The sequence below is a fragment of the Xyrauchen texanus genome, chromosome 26 (assembly GCF_025860055.1).
Source record: "Xyrauchen texanus isolate HMW12.3.18 chromosome 26, RBS_HiC_50CHRs, whole genome shotgun sequence".
NCBI lineage: Eukaryota > Metazoa > Chordata > Actinopteri > Cypriniformes > Catostomidae > Xyrauchen > Xyrauchen texanus.
Genome location: NC_068301.1, coordinates 36,553,349 through 36,576,276, shown reverse-complemented (window position 1 = coordinate 36,576,276; position 22,928 = coordinate 36,553,349). Strand labels below are relative to the sequence as shown.

Sequence of the window (22,928 nt, the reverse complement as noted above, 5' to 3'; positions counted from 1 at the left end):
ATATATATACTTTATACACTTTGCGACCAGAAAAATAGAACATATTCCTTAAGGTATGCCTTTAGCCCTGTTAAACCCTATTTGTTAATGTCTTCTTAACTTGGCCTTTCACACAACATGCTCTTTCAACTCCTCACTCTTTATGTTGTGTTTTCAGATACAGGTCGAGTGAGGAATATGTGTATGTACGTGGCCGGGGTAGAGGGCGATATGTATGTGAGGAGTGTGGGATACGCTGTAAGAAACCCAGCATGCTGCGCAAACACATACGACTGCATACGGATGCTCGACCTTATGTCTGCCAGCACTGTAACTTTGCCTTCAAAACCAAAGGTATTCAACACAGCTGATACACTGGCATGACTGTATTTGTGGTGCATTATGAAATATGAGATATCATGTGGTTTTTGCTCTTAAACACTGTGCATTAGAGAATATTAAATTAAATTGGTGTTCTGTGGCTATTTGTTCCTGTGTATTAGCTTTGATGGCATCTATGTGCTAGTGAACAAAATGTATGAAGGCATTTCAATGCCATTAATCCGCACACGTTATTGAAGCTCGCACGCGCGATAGATTAAAGCGCATTATTGACACCTGCGCGCAGTAGTTCATTGCCACACGAGGAAACGGGAAGATCCCACCCGCATATGTCTCCTGCGTGTGCAATACAAGATCTCGCAAGCGAGGACATGCCTGACAGCACGCGTAAGACAATTCACAAAGTCTCCCGCTCTAATCTCATCTAATCTCATCTGCTGCTTTTATTTTTGGCAGTCGTGGGGTGGGCTTTGCCCATTGTTATTGTTTTATTATTATTATTATTTTATTCTTGTATGAACATCAACAGAAAGTCAGTCATACCTGAAAGATTTACAAGCAAAGACTGAGATTATAATTCAATTTACACATCACATTATCCACAACATACCTAACAATAATTTAAAAAAAAAGTAAATAAGTAAAATAAACAAAAATAAAAAACCAATACTTCAATACCAATACAAAGAATATTTTGCTTTGGGACGCCATCGGCAAGCAGACGGAGCACGGCTTGCGCTGGAACGGCGGCGAGGCATGATGTGGGATATCTGTCTGCTTCCTCACTGCCAAAGACTGCTGGGCAAAGTCTTCATTGTTGTCACCGAATAAGACGAACTGGGAGACAGGGGTGTTGAGAAAACGGGCTTTGTTGGGGTCCCACATCTCGACCAGGTTCAGCCACAGATGTCGTTCTTGGACCACGAGTGTGGGCGTCACCTGTCCGAGTTTTGGCACTGTGACCTTCGTGGCCAGGGGGCGCGGTCGGTAATCGAGCGCAGTTCCTGCAGCACATCAGGATTTATCAATAATAAAAAAAAAGTAAATAGGTCAAATAAACAAAAATAAAAATGAAGTAGGGGAGTTGGAGATTTGTACATTACAAAACCAATACTTCAATACCAATACAAAGAATATTTTGCTTTGGGACTTTTCATCCCACTCAATGTCTCTAAATACATTGAAAATTCCTCTTTAAAAGCAACTAATCAGGGAGGAATTTTGAAAAAGTTACATTTGTGTATGTAAGATTTTAACAAAAGCAATGAATTATTGCTTATATAAGATACATTTTTATCCTTAATTAATAAACCAAATGTAACAATTTCTCATGAAATTATCAGTCTCACAGGTATGTTGTGTTGCATCCAGCTAAATGCATTCTTCCAGAATGAATACAACAAATTACATAGAAAAAACAAGTGTTCAGCTGTTTCTGTCTCTGACTTGTATATTTAACACAGATTTGAGTCCCCAACATTAAATATTATTCTTAAACAAAGATTTTATACATCTGTTATTCCAGATTTACATGTTATGTGGGCAAAAATGGGTGAAAAGAAGAAAGTTTTACAGGGAGTTTAAAAATGTCAAAGTCACACTGTAACAGAAAACTTATGCCACCACATTTTTTAAGTACAGCTGAAGGAATCTCAAACCAGAATGAGGACTCATTATTAAAAAATGATTGTAACCATTTAAGATTGATAGCCCCATTCATAACGTCAAAGTAAATCGTATTAAGACCTCCGTCTTCATCATCTTTAATCATATCACTTTTACGTATATAATGACTTTTCCTTTTGCATATAAAATCAAAATTCAATTTATTGCTTTTATATTTTTAGCAGAAGCTGCTTGTGAGAAACACGGATAAATGAATCTAGAAAGACATATATCGTTATGTCTCTCTGCAGCATTCATAATTAATTAACATTTCTCTACATTTTTATCAAAATAAAATTTTCTAAATTATCCACCGACTTACATATCCAGATACCTAAATATGTAACGTCGTTTTTAACTGGAATATTAAACAGTGTTCTATTAGCATGATCATGGATGGCCAATAACTCATTTTGAGAAAATCTTAATAATCTGAAGAGCTAGGGGTATTTGCTGTTAATTGTTATTTTTTTAAAAGGTCAGTGTCATCAGCAAACTGACTTATAATTAATTGATTCCCTTCTAAAGTCTGTTATGATTGGATGCCTGTTATAAGAGGATTAATAACAAGCTCAACTTCACCTTTTCACATGGCTTCACCAACGGACCATGTGAGTCACTTTCTAAGGGAGCAAAAGCAGCAGATGAGATTAGATAGAGCGGGAGATTTGGAGGAATTGTCTTGCGCGTGCGAGATCTTGTATTGCACGCCCACTATGGGAAGCCAAACAAACCAAAAGTGGGACGAGACAGCGGGGGTTTACAGAGCTCGCGCCGCGCTGACATGTCATCTGCGCGGTTCAATGGTCCGAGCCGCGCGGCCGATTCGTCAGCGTAGCGCGGACGTGTTTCCTAGCGACACCCAATGGGCAGCGCGGCGCGAACTTGTAAGGAAGGAGGGGTTTCTTTATTGTACATTTATTTGCATGTATGGTTTGCGCTGCGCTGGCCCATTGGGTGTCACTAGGAAACACGTCCGCGCTGCGCTGACGAATCGGCCGCGCGGCTCGGACCATTGAACCGCGCAGATGACATGTCAGCGCGGCGCGAGCTCTGTAAACCCCCGCTGTCTCGTCCCACTTTTGGTTTGTTTGGCTTCCCATACTGGAGATGTCATGCGCGCGCGGGATCTTCCCGTTTCCTCGTGCGGCAATGAACTACTGCGCGTGAGGGTTTAAAACTCGTGCGCGAGTTCTTCCTTTTTCCCCGCGTGGCTTTAATCTATCGCGCGTGCGAGCTTCATTAACGTGCGCGGATTAGTGCCGTTGAAATGCCTTCATAAAAATGACCATTTTGAATTTACGTGCAAAATCAGACAAACACGCAAAATTAATTTTACAGTTTTTCTATTATTTTCTGAAAATAGAGAGTAGTGTTAATATAACCTCATTCTCAGAGGCATACACGTATATGCAGTAAAATGCTAATTAGAATTAGAAAAACAGCTGCCATCCTGTCTTCTGCCTACCGTTAATTAGCATTAGCAAGTAGCAAATTATGGGTTTCTCAAGTTGAAATGTAAATTTAAAGCCTATTGGCTGTAGGATATGTCCCATCCAACTATTTCATGGGGTCTGTAATAGATGTTGTTCATTTTAACACTGGTCCTGTGATGTCAGATATTGTTTATATTGATAAGGTGAAAGAATTATATGCTTGTACTCTTACAGCAAGGTACCTGATATAAACAGGCTTCATTTCTTGGGTTCCTGTTTAAATTCTCTGCACATACTGTCCACAGGGAATCTGACCAAACACATGAAGTCGAAGGCTCATGGAAAGAGATGTCCAGAGGGAATTGCTCCTGGACCGGTCCAATGTGAGCTTGAGACAGATGATGGAGGTGGGTCTTCAAAGATTTTCAAAGAAATGAGTGTTAATTTAATGTTTGATATTTGGCCGTTTTTTTTATAAATTGCCTCAGCCGATAACTGTTGTAGTTCTCCCTTGTGTCAGTTTCAAATTCGACAAAATGTAGAAAAATAAAATGTTATATTACTATTCGGACGATCGATTCAACGCATTTATTTAAATGGATAGTTCACCCAAAAATGAAAATTCTCTCATCATTTCCTCCCCCTTATGTCATCCCAGATTAGATTTTTGGAAGAATTTCTGCTCTGTAGGTCTGTTTAATGCAAGTGAATGTTGACCATAATTTTGAAGGTCCAAAAAGCACATAAAAGCAGAGTAAAAGTAATCCATAAGACTCCAGTGGTTAAATCCATATCTTTGGAACTGATATAATAAATTTAGGTGAAACAGATCAAAATTTAAGTCCTTTTTTACTATCAATCTTTCACTTTTACAGTCTTTTTTTTTTTTGGGGCAATTTGCATTCTTTGTGCATATCGCCCCATACAATGCAGGGATAAGAGTTTATAGTAAAAAAAGGACTTAAATATTTTTAAACATGATTTAAACATGATGTTCATGACACTGAAAACCAGTGAGAAGATAAAAAATGTGACATAAATAGACTGACAATATAATTTTAAAAAGCAGAGACAGAACAAAAACAAAGCGGCCTGTAAGGAAAGATTGACAAACTCAATTGCACAATGTATTGCGGTCAACTGTAGGATTGTTCAGTGATAGAGAATAAAACAAACTATATACTGGCTTTTAAACCCACTCTTTGTATTGTCTAATCAACGCCTTACTCGTCTGCCCTGATATTGCAATATAAGTGATAAATGAAAACTATTTATGGCATTATTTTTGAAGACATCCTCAGTATGCAACATTTTTAACAAGTACTTTTGCACAGTACTATATATATATATATATATATAGTACTGTGCTACTATATATATTCAATGCTACTATATATATATATATAGTAGCATTGAAGGTCCCAATGAGCACAGTGGCTTCCATCATCCGTAAATGGAAGAAGTTTGGAACCACCAGGACTCTTCCTAGAGCTAGCCGCCCGGCCAAACTGAGCGGTCGGGGGAGAAGGGCCTTAGTGAGGGAGGTGACCAAGAACCCGATGGTCACTCTGACAGAGCTCCAGCGTTTCTCTGTGGAGAGAGGAGAACCTTCCAGAAGAACAACCATCTCTGCAGCACTCCAACTATCATGCCTGTATGGTAGAGTGTCCAGACGGAAAACACTCCTCAGTAAAAGGCACATTACAGCCCACCTGGAGTTTGCCAAAAGCCACCTGAAGGACTCTCAGACCATGATAAACAAAATTCTCTGGTCTGATGAAACAAAGATTGATCTCTTTGGCCTGATTGGCAAGCGTCATGTCTGGAGGAAACCAGGCACCGCTCTTCACATTGCCAATATTATCTCGTTACAATGGCACCTGTCAAGGATGGTATATATTAGGCAGCAAGTGTCAGTTCTTGAATTTCTTATGATGGAAGCAGGAAAAAGGGGCAAGCATAAGAATCTGAGAGACTTTGACAAGGGCCAAATTGTAATTGCTGAGTCAGAACATCTCCAAAACAGCAGGTCTTGTGGGGTATTCCCGGTATGCAGTGGTTAGTACCTACCAAAAGTGGTCCAAGGAAGGACAACCGGTGAACTGGCAATAGGGTCATGGGCACCCAAGGCTCATTGATGCATGTGGAGAGTGAAGGGTAGCCCGTCTTGTCTGATCCCACAGAAGAGCTACTTTAGTACATATTGATGAAAAACTTAATGCTGCCATTATAGAAAGGTGTCAGAACACAACGTGCACGCAGCTTGCAGCGTATGGGGCTGCATTGCCGCATACTGGTCAGAGTGCCCATGCAAACCCCTGTCCACTGCCGAAAGCGCTTACAATGGGCATGTGAGAGTCAGAACTAGACCATGGAGCAATGAGTTCAAGTATGACCAAGAGTTCAAGGTGTTGACTTGGCATCCAAATTCCCCAGATCTCAATTCAATTGAGCATCAATGGGATGTGATGAACCAACAAGTCCGATCCATGGAGTCCCCACCCTGCAATTTACAGGACTTGAAGTAACTGCTGCTAACATCTTGGTGCCACATACTACAGACCTTCAGAGGTCTTGTGGAGCCTCGATGGGTCAGAGCTGTTCTGGTGCACAAAGGGGACCTATATGATAGTAGGCAGGTGGTTTTAATGGTGTGTGTGTGTGTGTGTGTGTGTGTGTGTGTGTGTGTGTGTGTGTGTGTGTGTGTGTGTGTGTGTGTGTGTGTGTGTGTGTGTGTGTGTGTATATAAGTTTGGAATAATGTAGAGATTTTGCTGTTTCAGAAGGAAATTTGTACTTTAATTCACCAAAGTGGCATTCAACTTATCACAAAGTACAGTCAGGACATTACTGATATAAAAACAGCACCATCACTATTTGAAAAGTCATTTTTAATCAAATGTAGACAGCAGACACCACTCCAACACCTTATCCTTGAGTAATCATGCTAAATTGATCATTTGGTAGTAGAAAATCACTTGCCAGTATATCAAGCACAACTGAAAGCTATTTGGTTCATAGATTAACATTGGCTTTGTGTTTGTTTTTGAGTTGCCACAGTATGCAATAGACTGACATGTCTTGAGGTCAATATTAGGTCAAAAATGGCTAGAAAGAAACTGTTTTCTCTAGAACAGGGGTCGGGAACCTATGGCTCGCGAGCCATGTGTGGCTCTTTGTTAAAAATCAAGTGGCTCGCCGGGTCTCTCACCATTCACCAACACATGAACGTTTAAAACTTTCTTGTGATACTTTTCCAACAGAAAGTGTGGGTGCGATTGCAAAGCTTGAAGTCAATGACACGGTTTTGATTTTCTTTCTCCTGAATTTTACAGCCTACTTCTGGTGAACAAGGTTTGAAATGAACACCCGCCGAATGCAGATTTTTCATGCAGAATATTTTGCTGATGTACCAGCCACTGTGGAAGGTGACCTGTAAGACTTCTTGGAGTGTTATATAACAAGACATTAGACACAAAGACACACGTTTGACGAAACGTGATTATATTTTGAAAAACAAGCGAAAGAAAAGCCGCTGATGCGCGTCTGATTTGATGCTGACAAGAGCATTTACTACAAGCGATTTTATGAACGTTTGTTTTTTTTTTAATGTGTAAACGGTGTGATATAGCATCCACAAAATGCGATGAGACTCGATCCAGTTCACGAGCTCCTCTCCAAATGCATTTCATGCACGAGTAATTTTGCTCATCTACCTGCAAAAGGAGTCTCAGAGTGACACATGACAAGAAATGCTGATGTGTTTGAAGAAACACTTTATTATATTTTTAAGAACAGACAAAAGAAAAGCCGTCAATACTCGTGTCTGATTCACTGTTCAGAGGTGTGCAGCGGGACCCTGTCTCGTGAAACAAGTGCATGTAAAGAGTTATCACTCCTTTTTCTCTGTTTTATTCAACTGAAAACTGAATAATGTAGTCTATGAGAATGCTGCAAATAATCTCCGATCATCTCATTAGGGCCAGTGGTGGCTCAGCTGTTGAGGCTTTTGGTTACTGACCAGAAGGTCGGGGGTTCAAGCCCCAGCACCGCTAAGATGCCACTGTTGGGCCCTTGAGCAAGGCCCTTGACCCTATCTGCTCCAAGAGTAGACTTCAGGGCTGACCCTGCATTATGACCCCAGCTTAGCTGGGATATGTGAAAACCAATACATTTCACTGTATATATGCAAAAATATATGTATAACGTGTGACCAAATTAAAGGCTTCTACTGTGAGTTTAGTTCACTCTTACACATTGTGAACACAACTCTGCAGGTTCAGTAATATATACAGGTATATCTGTATTAAATAAATAAAGATGAAAGTGATTAAATCATAAGGTAATACAAGACACCTTCACCTTGAACCTAAAATTGAGTTCTATTTTTTTTCTTAAGGCAGCATAAACTGTATTACCAAAACGCAATACAAACACATTCAATAAGAACACACATTTGGCAGCATTTTTTGTGAACAAGAATTTTTTAGGCTTATTTATTATTTATTATTATTTTCACCTGTTTCCGAATACTGATACTAGATGGTAAATGTTTAGATTTGTGGAGGTGGTTATATATAAAAAAAAAATGATCACTTAATTATTTGTATTGCTTTTTAGTTTTGTTTGAAGTGCAAATTGAATTTAGAAATGTCTTTTGTTCAAGTTTTTGTGTTTCAATAAATACATTTTTCAAACAAAATCAATAAAGAAAAAATATTCACCGACCTTGGGGATTGACCATATAATCGGATATTGATATTTTAGATTATCATTCAAATGTTGTTTACATATCGTCAAGCCCAAAGGGGAATGAAGTAATTTTATGGAGACCTGCACAAATATTGCAACATGTTACCTATTCATATTTGCACATTTGTTTGTTTTTGAGTAGTCAATGGGCAATATAAACATTTTATTTTATAGAAAAACTTTGTTTTTGAAAATAGTAAATTATTTGTTTGTGGCATGGCTCTTTTGAAAAAATGCATCAACGAGAAATGTAAAAATTGGCACCTTAGTGAAAAAAGGTTCCCGACACCTGATCTAGAAACTCGTCAATCAATCGTTGTTTTGAAGTATGAAGGCAATACAATGCTTGAAAGATTTCATACAAAGTTACACACTACAGTTTTCAAAGACAAAGGACAACTGTCTCTAACAAGGACAGAAAGAGATGTGGAAGACCAGATGTACAACTAAACAAGAGGATAAGTACATCAGAGTCTCTAGTTTGAGAAATAGACACCTCACATGTCCTCAGCTGACAGCTTCATTGAATTCTACCCGCTCAACACCAGTTTCATGTACAACAGTAAGGAGAAGACTCAGGGGTGCAGCCTTATGGAAAGAATTGCAAAGAAAAATACTTTTGATTCAGAAAAATACAAATAAAAGGTTAGAGTGGGCAAAGAAACACAGACATTGGACAACAGATAATTGGAAAATAGTGTTATGGATATTTTGTGGGATCAGCTAGACTGTAAGGTGCGTGAGAAGTGCCTGACACATCTATGGCAAGTGCTACAGGAAGTGTGGGGTGAAAGGTCACCTGAGTATCTGGACAAACTGACAGCTAGAATGTCAAGGATCTGCAAAGCTGTCATTGCTGCATGTGGAGAATTTTGGATGAGAACACTTTGAAGTAGTTTAAGTTTCAGTAGTTTTTATTTTCAAATTGTAATAGTAATTGTTCATGTTATTGATGTCCTGACTATATATTGTGATCAGTTGAATTCCATTTTGGTGAATAAAAGTACAAATTTCTTTCCAAAATCTGCACATTATTCCAAACTTTTGGCCACAAGTATATGTATATACAGTGCTGTGCAAAAGTTTTAGGCACTTGTGAATAACTTTCAAAGTGAGGATTTCTTAAAAAAAAAAAATGACATAAATAGTTTTCATTAATCAATTAATGTCATACAAAGACCAGTAAACAGAAAAAGAGCTAAATCAATATTTGGTGTGAGGGCCATGCCATCTGTTACAGGGCTCCCTGTTCTACTATTCTATTTGCAAAATTAATGTTTGGGATTAAAACATTTATGTTTTCTCAAGAATGTGTAAGTGTTTCAAAACTTTTGACCGGTTTTGTGTGTGTGTGTGTGTGTGTGTGTGTGTGTGTGTGTGTGTGAGCGTGTATTTATCACTTTGTGGGGACCAAATGTCCCCATGAGGATAGTAAAACCCGAAATTTTTGACCTTGTGGGGACATTTTGTCGGTCCCCATGAGGAAAACAGCTTATAAATCATACTAAATTATGTTTTTGAAAATGTAAAAATGCAGAAAGTTTTCTGTGAGGGTTAGGTTTAGGGGTAGGGTTAGGTTTAGGGATAGAATATAAAGTTTGTACAGTATAAAAACCATTATGTCTATGGAAAGTCCCCATAAAACATGGAAACACAACATGTGTGTGTGTGTGTGTGTGTGTGTGTATTTATTATTAAGTCCAATTGAAAGAATTTATTTGGTTATGTCCCTGTTATACTTTAATGATTTTCTTTGTTTTAAATTTGCGTAGTCTAACACAATTTCTCTCTCTCTGTAGGTGAGAGAGGAAAACATTTCTTTGAGACAGAGGTGGTGGTGGAGCATCAGTTTTCTGATGCTGAGGAGAGCGACCTTGAGGAGACTGAAGATTATGATGAGGATGATGAACAGATCTCTCGCTCCTCTGCGTCCTATGTGAGCAGACGTCTCTCCAGTGAAAATCACGAGCTCTCAGGCCTCTCCAACCCCGGCTGGGAGCAGAATCCCACAGTCCCTGACAGTTTGAGTCCCAGGAGGCCAGGACACAATGGAGAAGCTGCCTCACCTAAGACCACAAAGTCCATAGTAACGCTTCCACATCTGGAACCCACCACAGGGAGATGCTCATCCCCCATTCGCAGCCTCTCTCCGGATCTACAAATGTCCCCTGCTTTGCCACAGTCTCCTGGACGAGAGCTGTCTCCTTTACGCTGTCCCTCTCCCAGACTTAGTCTTGCTCCATCTTGTTGTCAGTCCTCACTGTCTCCTATAAGTTGTCCTACTTCAGCGTTTCCTGAGAGACTTGTGTCCCCCATCATAGCCCTTTCCCCCATACATCCTTCATCGCCAAGTTGTCCATTTGCCTTGACCGTTGGAGCCAGTGTAACTATTCAGTACCAAGTTGACAGACCCAGAGATTTAACAAAGGCCTCACCCAACAGACTGAACCCCAAGACTAAACTGGTGAGCTTTCTTATTTTCATTGAAACTATTTATGGCTGATTATTCCTTTACAAAGGCAAAAACAATTTTTTTCTGGTAACACTTTACAATTAGGTTCCATTGGTTAACATTAGTGAATGCATTAGGTATCATAAATTAACAATGAACTATATGGTTTTTTGCAGCATTTATTAATCTTTATTCATGTTAGTTAGTTAATGTTAGTTCATAGTGCATTAACTAATATTAACATATACAACTTTTGAGTTTAAAAATGTATTACTAAATTGTGACAAGGAGGAGGGCATGGCCGGGCCATGAGGGTGCACCTTCGGCGCTGAGTCTCCTGCGCGCCCTTTTCCTCTCCCCACGCATCCCCTTGTCTCTCCCTCAGGTTCGCAATAGGCGGTGTGGACCACCGGCTGACAGAATGGCCGGAAGGGCAGCGTCTCCCCTCCAGAGATGGGCGGGGGGTTGGAGTAAGTCAGTCTAGTGGCACCCTGGGGGTGGGGAGGAGTGTGACGAGGAGGAGGGCATGGCCGGGCAGTGAGGGAGCATGGCCGGCACTGAATCAGATGATCAGCGGGAGAGCGAAATAAAGGGGGGTCGGAGACGCCACATGGTGTATTCGTCTTGTGTTCTAAGCTCATGTGTTAATTAAACTTTATGCAGACTGTTCAGCCGGTTCCCGCCTCCTCCTTGCCTATTCTTAAGCTGTTACATATATGTTGAAATTAACATTTACCAAGATTAATAAATGCTGTAAAACAATGAATTGGTCATTGTTATTTCATGGAACCTCATTGTAAAGTGCAACTATTTGTTCTTTCCCGGAATATTCCTTTAATGTGTTTCATTATTTCATCCATGTCTCAGTAAGTTTGTAATTCATTTTAGGGATGTCCCGATACTGGTATCAGAATCGTGTCTGATACCAAACTCATGTACTCGTGCTCATAAAAACTTTTCTGATACCAAAAACGATACCATCTGACTAATGAATGTCATTACGTAAACAATCAGCGCACAAATTCGCATAATCACTTTATGTACTAGTGAGATAATTTTACTGCAATTTAATGAGATAAATATATAGTCAAATTCACTTTGTAACGTGAGGCACATACAGACTACATACTTATTTAGTAGCAGATTTTTGAAGTTTTATAAACCCTTTGAGTCACATAGCGACCAAGTTTTCCCAACTGAAAACCTACTGTCATCACACAGAAAAACTTCAAAATAAAAGCTGTCAAAATAAAAGCTTAATTTATATTAACAAAGCATGACAAATATATCACTATTGTAAAGTTATGTCATATTCACTGTATTACTACTACTACTAATAATAATAATAATAAATCAATAGCAATTGTATTATATTTAAGCAATATCTCACATCTGTGATGCTCTGTTATGCAGCACTTTATTTGACAAATTATTACTCCAATGCTGTATTTTGAATTGTGCTGTGAGGTTCTGTGTATAAGCATTTAATCTGATAAAAACAATATTTATTGAAAATTAATTGTTATTTTCATTTGATTCAAGTTAATTCATCTATTTAAACACTATTTTGACTATAAAATGAAAATAATCTGTTGATATGGAGTTCCGAATAAAACTATAAAAAAAAAAAAAACAATATTTTTGGAGCTTGACAGTAAAGAACATGACTAACACATAGTATCGGATTTGGATCGGGCTCATCGGACCGATACCCTATCCGTCTAAAAGCTTCAGTATAGGAGCTGATACTGATCCAGGTATCGGATTAGTGCATCCCTAGTTTGAGCCTTGTGGTCAAAACATGTCTTTGGTCTCACTCAAATACAATGACTGATATGATATGTGTGTGTGTGTGTGTGTGTGTGTGTGTGTGTGTGTGTGTGTGTGTGTGTGTGTGTATATAATTTATAAAGTAGTAAATCACAGGGACCCAAATGACATCATTTTGTGAGAATGAGCCATGAAGCTGCGTACAGAACATTCTGTTTTGCTCACTTTTACCGACCATCTAGCTGTCTTTGAATAGTATGTAAATTGTGGATTTCTAATCTTGATAGATAAATATGGAGGTGCTTTCTTTCTCTTTTTTATTTATTTATTTTTTTTCTAAATATGTCTTGGCCACATAGAAAGATGTTTTTAATGTGTGTACAAAAGGCAATTCATTTGAAAACAAGACAGCCAAATATATCCAAAATAAATCTCCAAAATACATTTCCGGATGCCGAAAGCACACCATGTGTTGTTTTAGTAGCACACCTTTGCTAGAAATAGAAAGCCATCTCCTGTCTGAAAGACAAATTTGGGATGAACCAGGACTATCTCGAGCTGTCCAACACTGCTTTTGCAGGCCAAGGACTCCTTGATGGATAGAGAGATGGAAAAAAGACCCCCTGTTACATATTGTATTAAATTGAGTGTTGTGTTTTAAGCCTGGCCTTTCAAAATATGCATATAGCACCATATTAGCCCTATTTACATACTTTATGATGCTTCTATTGTAAAACCATTAAAATAATGACCACAAAGTTTTTAGCTGCTCAACTTTAACATTGTTTGAAGTTAACTTGATGTTATAATTTTGTTTAATAATTAAAAAAATAATTTGTGGCTGTAGACCCCTTTTATAGAGTAAGATTATGTCTGCTCTAATGGTGATACTTCTACGGTTGAGCAAAATGTTGAATTTCAGAACTGTTTCTCTTTTTGGAATGTTTTATTGGATTGGTCGTGCTTCACAGGATATTGAATTGGAATGAAAAAGCCCAAAGTAAACTTCGGTTTTGACGTGAATGCTTAGAGTCTGCGTACAGTTGAACGCTAGCCTTTCCAATATACTTAATTTGACTGTGCGCGCATACACATGCATTGGCGCATGCCCGCTACGATTGCAATGAGAGACTGGACTATTTATCTTCAAGAGTTTAGGCCCATAAATATGTCAGGTATCAAAAATGCAGGTGTCTCCTGACCTCCTCACATACACACTCTTGACTTGCACATCCACTGTTGTTGTTTTCACATTCCTCTCCTATAGTTTAGCGGTGATTATGTCGTCATCTAGCACTTCTTCATGACAGCAATGCCTCAATTGTGAGTGTTGCCACCTTGTGGACCCTCTGATTAGTGCAATTAATTCCAGACACGTGCATACTTTTCAGTATGCACGGTTTGAAAAAATGGGCCTTGCGCTTTCAGTGCTCAAGCACTCTGCTGATGACGAAATTAGCATCATGCATCCCGTACGCAGCCGCCTAGCGTTCGCGTCTGACCAAAGTATACTTTGGGCTTAAAAAGTGGAATTGATTCCAAAAGTAAAAATGCCATTCCTTTTCTCCATAAAGGAATTAATTTTGATCAATGACTTAAAAACCTTTAAAGACATACCTACCATGAACTCTGAGATTGTATATGCTTCTGTTGAACTACTTCATTTAAAATAAAAAATATATATCGTTGGTCTCCCTACACACTCAAAATACTTGTATATTTGCATACAACTGAATACAGGTGTATTGTTTCTATACTTATCAATAGTTTTAATTTGATTATGTCATTCACAATAATTCATGAGATTGTAGTTTATTCCCTCATGAAAGAAGTACACAGTGTTGTACCTTTTTCTCTCCCTTTTTCTCCCAATTTGGAATGCCCAATTCCCAATGTGCTTTTAAGTCCTCATGGTTGTGTAGTGATTCACCTCAATCCGGGTGGTGGAGGACGAATCCCAGCTCTGCATCTGAGACGTCAACCCGCACATCGTATCACGTGGCTTGTTGAACGCGCCCCACAGAGAACAAACCACATTATAGCGGCCATGAGGAGGTTACCCCATGTGACTCTACCCTCCCTAGCAACCGGGCCAATTTGGTTGCTTAGGAGACCTGGCTGGAGTTACTCAGCACGCCCTGGATAGTGAACTCCAGGGGTGGTAGTCAGCGTCTTTACTCACTGAACTACCCAGGCCCCCATACCTTTATCTTTTTTAAGATTTTCAGATATATTTTTTTCTCAAACGTGTCACTGTGTCATGAAATATCATTAGTTTATTACTCAACATCACACTCTGTGATGTGACAAAACATAAATAATTTTTATTAATTATGACTAATAATTTTCTCAACTGATTAGACATATTTATCTTAACACTTTAAACTATATGGACATGCAGGCAGTCCAGGTGTAGGGGGGTATAATATTGCGAAATAAGTTTATGCTTAAAATGTCCCTGGATAAATAAATCAGACATATAGGGTATAATTTAAAAGCTTATAATTGGAACCTTTCACAGAAAACAATCAATTTTGCATTTATGTTACATACAGTAACAAAATAAGGGCTGAAAACATCCGCGATGAAAAAAACGAAACTAGAGGTAATGTGGTAGAAATATTAATGTGAATGTAAAAGACTTTCACATAGCACTTAAATGGACAAGTCATATATCAAATGAAAGCTCATTCTCAGTAATGTAACTGTATAGGTTACTTAGTCAAAAGAATCACTAAGTGAATTCAAATGTCTTATTTATGTGCCGAACAATGCAGGTGTAAGCCCCAAGTAGCCAAAAACTTTATATCTGCTTTTACCTTAGGCAGTTTTCTACAAAATTAGACATTTTTACTTGTCTGTGAGCTTGCTTGGCTGAACAATTCAATGATATATCCAATGTTATATCTTACGTCCAGAACAAAATATGCAGTCCAGTAGGAAAAACCTGCTAAACAAATCTTCAGAAAAAGATGTTATTGGCTATTGATGATAAAATTGTATAAATCAATGCAAAGAGGAGAATCTCTAATTTCTAATGACACCTAGACTGAGCTTCTAGTCCACTCAGAGGCCAAGATGTTCAATGAAGCAACAAGGGTGGTGCTTAAATTGAAAATAAGACTGAATGTCTATGAACGAGCACATCTGTGACGCTAAAATGCGGCGCCTATATTTCAGATCTGCATTTGTGATGGCAGGTGATAGAGGAAAATATTTTGTTCTTGTACTTGCTTCCATCTAGTTGGAAATTTTTTATTTTTTTTTTAAAGGAAGATAGTGTTAACAGAACCAGAATTACATGCTTACAAAGTTAGGATTATATATATATATATATATATATATATATATATATATATATATATTCTGTTCACCATTAGATTGTAAGAATATACCATATTTATTATGAATAATTGGAGTCAGTTTAGAATTGGCATTCTAAATTCAATTCTGAATTTGGGCACAACCCTGTATACTACAATTTCCAGCAAACCACAAGATGATTTTCCTTAAAACTGTTTTTTTGGCTTCCCTCCAGGAGAAGACACACAGTCCTCAGAGAAGGATGAACATGGCACAATCTTGGCCTCCACCACACGGCCGTCTCTCCAGGAACCTGCAGCCCAGGGCAGGCCAGCTAGTGTTAAGCCACCTGCCTTTGCACTCCCAGCCCCAAGCGACAATTCCCAATCTTAGCCTCACTATTCCTATAGGAGGAATCCAGATGGTCCAGCCACGTTCCAATATGCTCCTCAGAAGCGCATCTCTGAATCGCAGTGTGGCTCAGATGAGGGTCACAGTGCTGAAGACAGAGAAAGGGGCTGAAGGGAGTCCTCCAGTAGAAGTTCCTTATCATAAAAATCATCTGATAGTGTTCACGGAGCCGTCCGTGGAGATGAGTTCAAAAAGTTCTGACACTTCCTCAGATGAAGACAAGGAGCAGGTACAGGAAGTGGTTCCTACGGAGGTTGTATTGAAAAACAGGGTGGTTCCAAGTGTTCCCATGACAACTTGGAAGTGTATCTCTCAAGCAAAGCAGAGAAAGCATTCTCATAGTCCTAAGAAACCACAATCAGCAGATAGTCCATGAACACTAAGAGTTAAAGGTTAACCCAGAAATGAACATTCTGTAATCATTTACATGTGCATTCCTATCTTTCCACACCTGTGTGACAAAAAAGGTTCACATTTCTCTTTTCCATACAATGAAAGTGAATGGGAAGTAATGCTCTTGAACCTCCAAAGTGACAAAAAGAACCATAAAATATCATAAAATTTATCATGTCTTATTCACCATATTCAGACCAAATTAGTTTTTCACTGAAAATCTTTCCCTCCGCTCTAGATTCCTAATCTTTGAATAAATTGCAACAAATAATGTTGTCCGCAATGATAAAAAAGAGAAATCTTCGAAAATCTAGTTTAATCCTATAACACCGCCTGTATCAAATTTGATACACTAAAGCCTGTGCATCAACATAATACAAATTTAGCCCAAAAATATATCCTGTTTTCTGCAATGTACTAGATGTCAGCTGCCACCTAGTGGACGTTTCCGGGCACATCTTGATGCAAAAATATTTTTAAAATGTTACAGTATTTATTATATTGTTACTGATATTTTAAAATGAGTATTTACTGAATATAAGCAACTTGTGCTTGGCTAAATGTTTGTATATTATTTTATTGTAAAAGCCTGTTGAAATTCATGGATCAAATGTGATACAGCAGGTATTTGATTTATATCTCTCAATCACCATTACATTCATGCCCACAAAAAAATAAGAAATCTCAGAGCTTTAAAATTCTGACATGCTATTTATACAATATATTTAAAGTGTGAACTATTTTTTCTGTGTATTTTCACATATGCTTTATGTTCTGTCATTATAAAAAATCTCATTATTTTACATTACAAGCTATTATGATGTCATCTTACCATAAGTTCTAGAGACTGAGCAAAAAAGTTTTACAATTTCCTTTTTTTAAATGTCAATACAATGTTTGGTGCATAACATTTATAAATTCATATGATAAAATGGTTTATTGAAAAAAGAATATATTTTTCATATTGTATTTGATGTGCTGAATTGAACTGTGATACATATTAATCCATATTTATAGCTCAAGGAGAGGAAGTTGTCATGGCCAAACTCTCAAACATTTGGTCTCTCTGAAAAGCCCGATGAGTCCTCAGATAATACCCCAAGATGTACCACTGTAGCACGTATGGGCGAAGAAAAACTTTTAGATTTTGTTTTATCGTTTGTCTAATGGTACTAAAACAGTTTAATGTAAAAACAAATCTGAATTTTCTAACAATTATTTCATATGTCAGGCTTTACAGGGTTAAAACACAGGTATCAAGTTTGTAAAAATGTAACATTTGTGTCCATTGGTTTCATACATTTTTGAAAAACAAAAATAGCATTTTCTATAAAAAGAAAAAATATTGAATCACTTAATGTCTGTTGCACTTTAAACTAAATAATTAATATAATATTGATAATATAATAATAACCTTGAACAACTTAATCATTCATTAAAATATATATATATATATATCATGAATTTTAAGTTACAAATATCAAGAAGTTTTCTAATGATAACTTAATTTGAATGTTTTCATAAAAATGTCAAAATATCAGATATTTTTTAAAACTTCACACACATTCATGAGAGTCTTAAGGCGTCTTCTCTGTTTTATTTGTTGTATTTTGTTGTCGTGTGTTGGTTTCACCACCTGACTTTGATTTGGTGGACAAAAGGTTTTAAGTGTGAATAATACTTTAAAACAAAAATGTTCACTACTTATTTATTTATTTTTTTAATGACAAATAAAAATCAAAGATTATTCCAAACTACTTTTTTCTTTTTTTCTCAAAAGAACTTCAGCATTTAATGAGACTTTTATTATTTTTTTCTCCTTTCCACAAATGCTTATGCCACATCAATTTGTTCCCCATAAAAATATCAAAATGACTTTGAACTCATTGAAAATGAACAGCATCATAGTAGAGGTGTACTAAAGAAATGATTTGAGTTAATTGCGTTTGAATGGAATTTTGAAGAACTTAATAGATCCTGACAAAATAATACGCATTACATCATCGAGCCACAGATGAGGGGGAGTTATATGACTGAATAACATTTGGGTCTGTTCCTCACATACATTGCATCAGAAGACTTGCAGTTATGCATATAGTACATGAATCATATAGACTACTTTTAGAGCTCTTATTTTTGTACATACTAGAGCTGGACAGCATCCGTCCACTTTCACTTTCATTGTATGGAAAAGAACAGCATGAGCATTGTGCCTAACATACTGTACAGGTTTGCAACCACATGAGGGTGCATAAATAATGACAGAATTTCCATTTTTGGAAGGACTCTGATTCAAGTCGATGTGACTAAGTTTGTCTGAATAACCTGAATAATGTCTGCTCGGTTCAACTACAGTAGTTATGTAGATGTTTAGATATATTATGTAGCTAATCTATGTACTGTATATTTCCTTGTCTACAATCTACTTTTTACACACATGCACAGAGGCGATACAAGGGACTCCGAGGGAGTCTAGGCAAAAAATAGAAGTGGGCCCTTCAGCAATGTGGGCATGTGTGGCTTACATGTTTATGTCCGTAACTCTCGTTCCCAGCTTGGGGCTCCAGGCAATTGCCTGCCTTGCCTTTCCCGTAGGCCGGCCTCTGCACAAGCACATATATCTGTGTCTGTGTGTGTAAAATGAATACATTTTATTGTGTACGAATTGAATAAAATAATATATATATATACAGTACATATACAGTACAGTGCCAATAAAATCCAGCAACAATGGACATTTTTACATTTTGTGTTATAGCATGAAACAATTTAATCAAGAATTTTTCCACTGTTTTCCAAATATAAAGCACTACATGAAAAAATAAACCTCTGCCCTATACTGTAAATATTAATATAAATCCTACTGTACAAATGTATGTTTTTATATGCATTTATACTATATTCTAAGACGTGTTTTTCTTTATTGGATGTGATGGTCAGTAAAGCATATTTGGCCAACAATGTAAACACTCATGCATTTGCAAGAACAGGAACAGCTCTGGTGGATGTTCAGTTGTTCTTGTGGTGTTGGTTGCTTCAGATATGGGACAATGTCAGTATGTTGTTCCTCTTGTTGTGCTGTATTCAGATAGAGAGAGAGAGAGATCTCCCTTGTGTTATTATTTAAAGGATTCGCTCATGATAACAGACTGGACAGAGTATTATCACAGATGATAAAAGAGTAATATGAACTTATTTACAAGATTGTTTTAAGAGTCTTGGCTATGTTTACTTTGTTTTGATTTGATTTGATAAAATATGCACAAAATGCACTTGTGTCCTGTCATAATGATGTCATTATATGCAAATATATTCAGTGGAGAAGCATCTTAATTTAAAATGGAATTTTAAAAATGACTTAATGAGTTTTATTGGTCAGAGTCTCTTGACCACTTATAAACAAAATCAGATGATCTCGAAAAAAAAACATCAAGCCATATTTTGAAAGATGACTTATTCTCAGACACTCACAACATTTAAAATAGCATGATATATACAGTTGTGGCCATAAAAAACATGTCTTTATTAAATATGTCTTTCACTCATTTATAAAGCCAGACATAAAGTTTGAAAAAGTTCTAAGAAAGCCGAGGTTATATGGGAAACTCTCAGTTTGTCATTAGATGTCGCTGTAGAGCCATTTGTGTTCATCCAACCTTAGATTACTTCATATTATGAACTGTACTAGAGTACATCCAGTGACTAGAACATTTTAGATAATCTAACAAATCATATATATATATATATATATATATATATATATATATATATATATATATATATATATATATATATATATATGAATCAACATTCTGATAACATGCCATTCCAACTCAGTTTTACAGAAAACTTTTAATAATTTTTTTAAAGGGGTCATGAAATTGGTTTTATTATCTTCCCCAAGGTCCACTGATAATGTTAGTAACTTTTTTTGTCTTGTTTGTTTGTTTTATTAAACAAACCATAATTCTGTAATATATGATCATTTTCCACCCTGTCTCTGGCCCGCTGTCTTAAACGCTCAGTTTTGGCCTCAGCGCCTCCTTTAAACTTCAAAATAAACGGTTACTGTTCTGATTGGCTAACATCATGCGGCCCCTGAAAAACATTGCATCAAAATCGCATCAAAAGCAATAGAATCCATTATAATCAATGATGCTGTCTACTATGGAGGCGTCCGTTGCGGTGCGGCACGTCAACAGTAAATGGATGTCCTGTTCCATTTCGGGCTGCACACACTGGCGCTACTACTGCCAACAACACAAATAAATGGTTTATAAAGTTTAAATTCGCCCATCCTTCAATAACAGTTCTTTTGCAAAGCTTGAATCATTTTATGACTGGTTCACAAGCAATCCACGCTGATAGCTGAAAAAACATGCAAATCACACTGAAATACCCCGAAGACAGATTCACATGACGCACATGCATACTGTAGTCCAAGCGTGGTGTGAACTAGATGCACACGCATCCTGTTTCCAGAATCATCCTGCACTGAAATGCACATCACCGGAAACGCATCTAAACGGTCAAAGACGTCCATCCAGCGCATGTTTTCATACACCAACAATTAAAATAGCACAGATGGGAGAAATAATGTGTCCATTACGCATTTGTGCTCAAAACAGCAAGAGGCAGCAGCTAAAAGACAGAGAATGGCTTCTCTTCTTCAGAGTTGTAACTTGACACCACATCTTTTAACCCTTTCCAGCTGGAGGGTTCAAATTTGGGAACAATTATTCCCATGGTTCCTGTCTCAGTTTCTTAACCGTCCAATCACAGATTTTATTTCTGAAAACTGCCAGATACTCAATACAACAAACAATATAAGCTAAAAGCACATATGATTGGTTAAGGGGTTACTGGGCTTGAATAATAAATGTAACGTCATCATCGACATCCTTCATTTGCCTGGGCGGAGCCAGAGAGGATATCCCGGGACATTACCTCAAGTGTTATATTACTGCTTCAAATTGAAAACTGAGGCGATCTTTCGAGGTAAGACAACTTATTTAAAATGTGTTGTCAATATTGTCAGTTGAAAGTCAAAACATTTTAGTTACAAAGCATTTATTTGTACGTGTAACACTAGTTATTTCTGGAAAAAATTCCATGACCATTGGCGTTCATCGGACAGGCAGCTAGCCTCTATTTTTAAGAACATTTCTGTGAAACTTGCTAAATAAACATTAGCTAGCAATACTATGTACATTTTTAACTAAATATCAATAAATAAAAATAAATGTTGTCGATTGTGGAAGATAGTCAAACCTTTTTAGTTATGAAGCATTTATTTGCGCTAGCTAGTTTTATCTGGAAAATTTTACGTGACAGACAGTGGTGAGCGTCTTTTTTTATATAAACTTAATTTGCCATTTTCTATGAAGCTTGCTAAATAAACATTAGCTAGCAATAATATGTACATTTTTCACTAAATATCAATAACTATTTTTGCCAATTTTGTCGCTTGTGAAAAATCCACCAGTAATGTGAGGCAGAGAGTAGATGCTGTTCAGACCGGCCTGGAAACTGGCCTGCTAGTTAGATAAGTTGTCTAGCTAATTGATTTTCCCATGTAATAAAAATAATGGTAGATATCTTTCTATAATTTAGCATATAGCCTTACACATCCATCACACAGACATGATTTTATGTTGTGTGTAGCTTCCTGTTCAAAAGGAAAGTGTAAGAAGGCTGTCTGCAGTTGACATTCTGGTTAGACTATTCAGTGTACTGATTTGTGAAGAACACATAGCTGGTCACCAATTTTTTTTTTTTGTAGAGATGGATAAAGACTATGGCTCCCTGCTCAGCACCCTCAAGAGGAGGAGGCAGCTGACTGCTGATGAGCTTAGGTTCATAGCAGAGGAGGACATGGCTCATGAGGGCATGAGCACACAGGAGGAAGATCTGCTGGACCAGGAACTACAGCAGGAAGACCCAGACCACGAGGAGATGGAGGATGAGATGGAACCTGATCCCCTGCCAAGACCATCAACTGGGTATGTATGAATGTGTATGTACTGTTTGTTTCTATTTCTCATATGACTGATACTCACAGCAACACTAACACTCTCGCACAGGTCCCAAGTTAGCTAGAAAGCGTAAATGCTTCCCTGACTCTTATTGTTTCTTATCCCTTGTACTCTGACACATCGATTCACAGACACCAAAACCTCTCCCATTTAAGCCTTGACATCTATTCGGTATTTACTTAGGTAGCATGCGTCAGGCTGTGCGGTCAAACTCCAATATGATTTACTTTTTCATGCTGTTTTTGCTGAGATATGCAGCTGTCTGTAATTAGTTTTTTTTATGTATACTGGCTTTTATGAATGTACAGCACTTTGAGTTACCATGTAGTTGGAAAGTGTTTTATAAATAAATGATATGAATGAATGAATGAATGAATGAATGAATGAATGA

At 37.4% G+C, this 22,928-nt stretch overlaps 1 protein-coding gene across 1 annotated transcript in view; it reads left to right on the top strand.

Annotated features, from left to right (window-relative positions):
• LOC127619678 (transcription factor HIVEP3-like) overlaps window positions 1-17,876 on the top strand; it is a 43,125-nt gene extending 25,249 nt beyond the window's left edge. Inside the window, exons 4-7 of the mRNA XM_052092630.1 lie at window positions 158-333; window positions 3,728-3,829; window positions 9,973-10,637; window positions 15,934-17,876. Of these exons, the coding sequence (XP_051948590.1) occupies window positions 158-333; window positions 3,728-3,829; window positions 9,973-10,637; window positions 15,934-16,485 (1,495 nt within the window). The 3' untranslated portion in view covers window positions 16,486-17,876. The remainder of the gene's footprint in view (window positions 1-157; window positions 334-3,727; window positions 3,830-9,972; window positions 10,638-15,933) is intronic.
• Window positions 17,877-22,928: the final 5,052 nt, after the last annotated feature.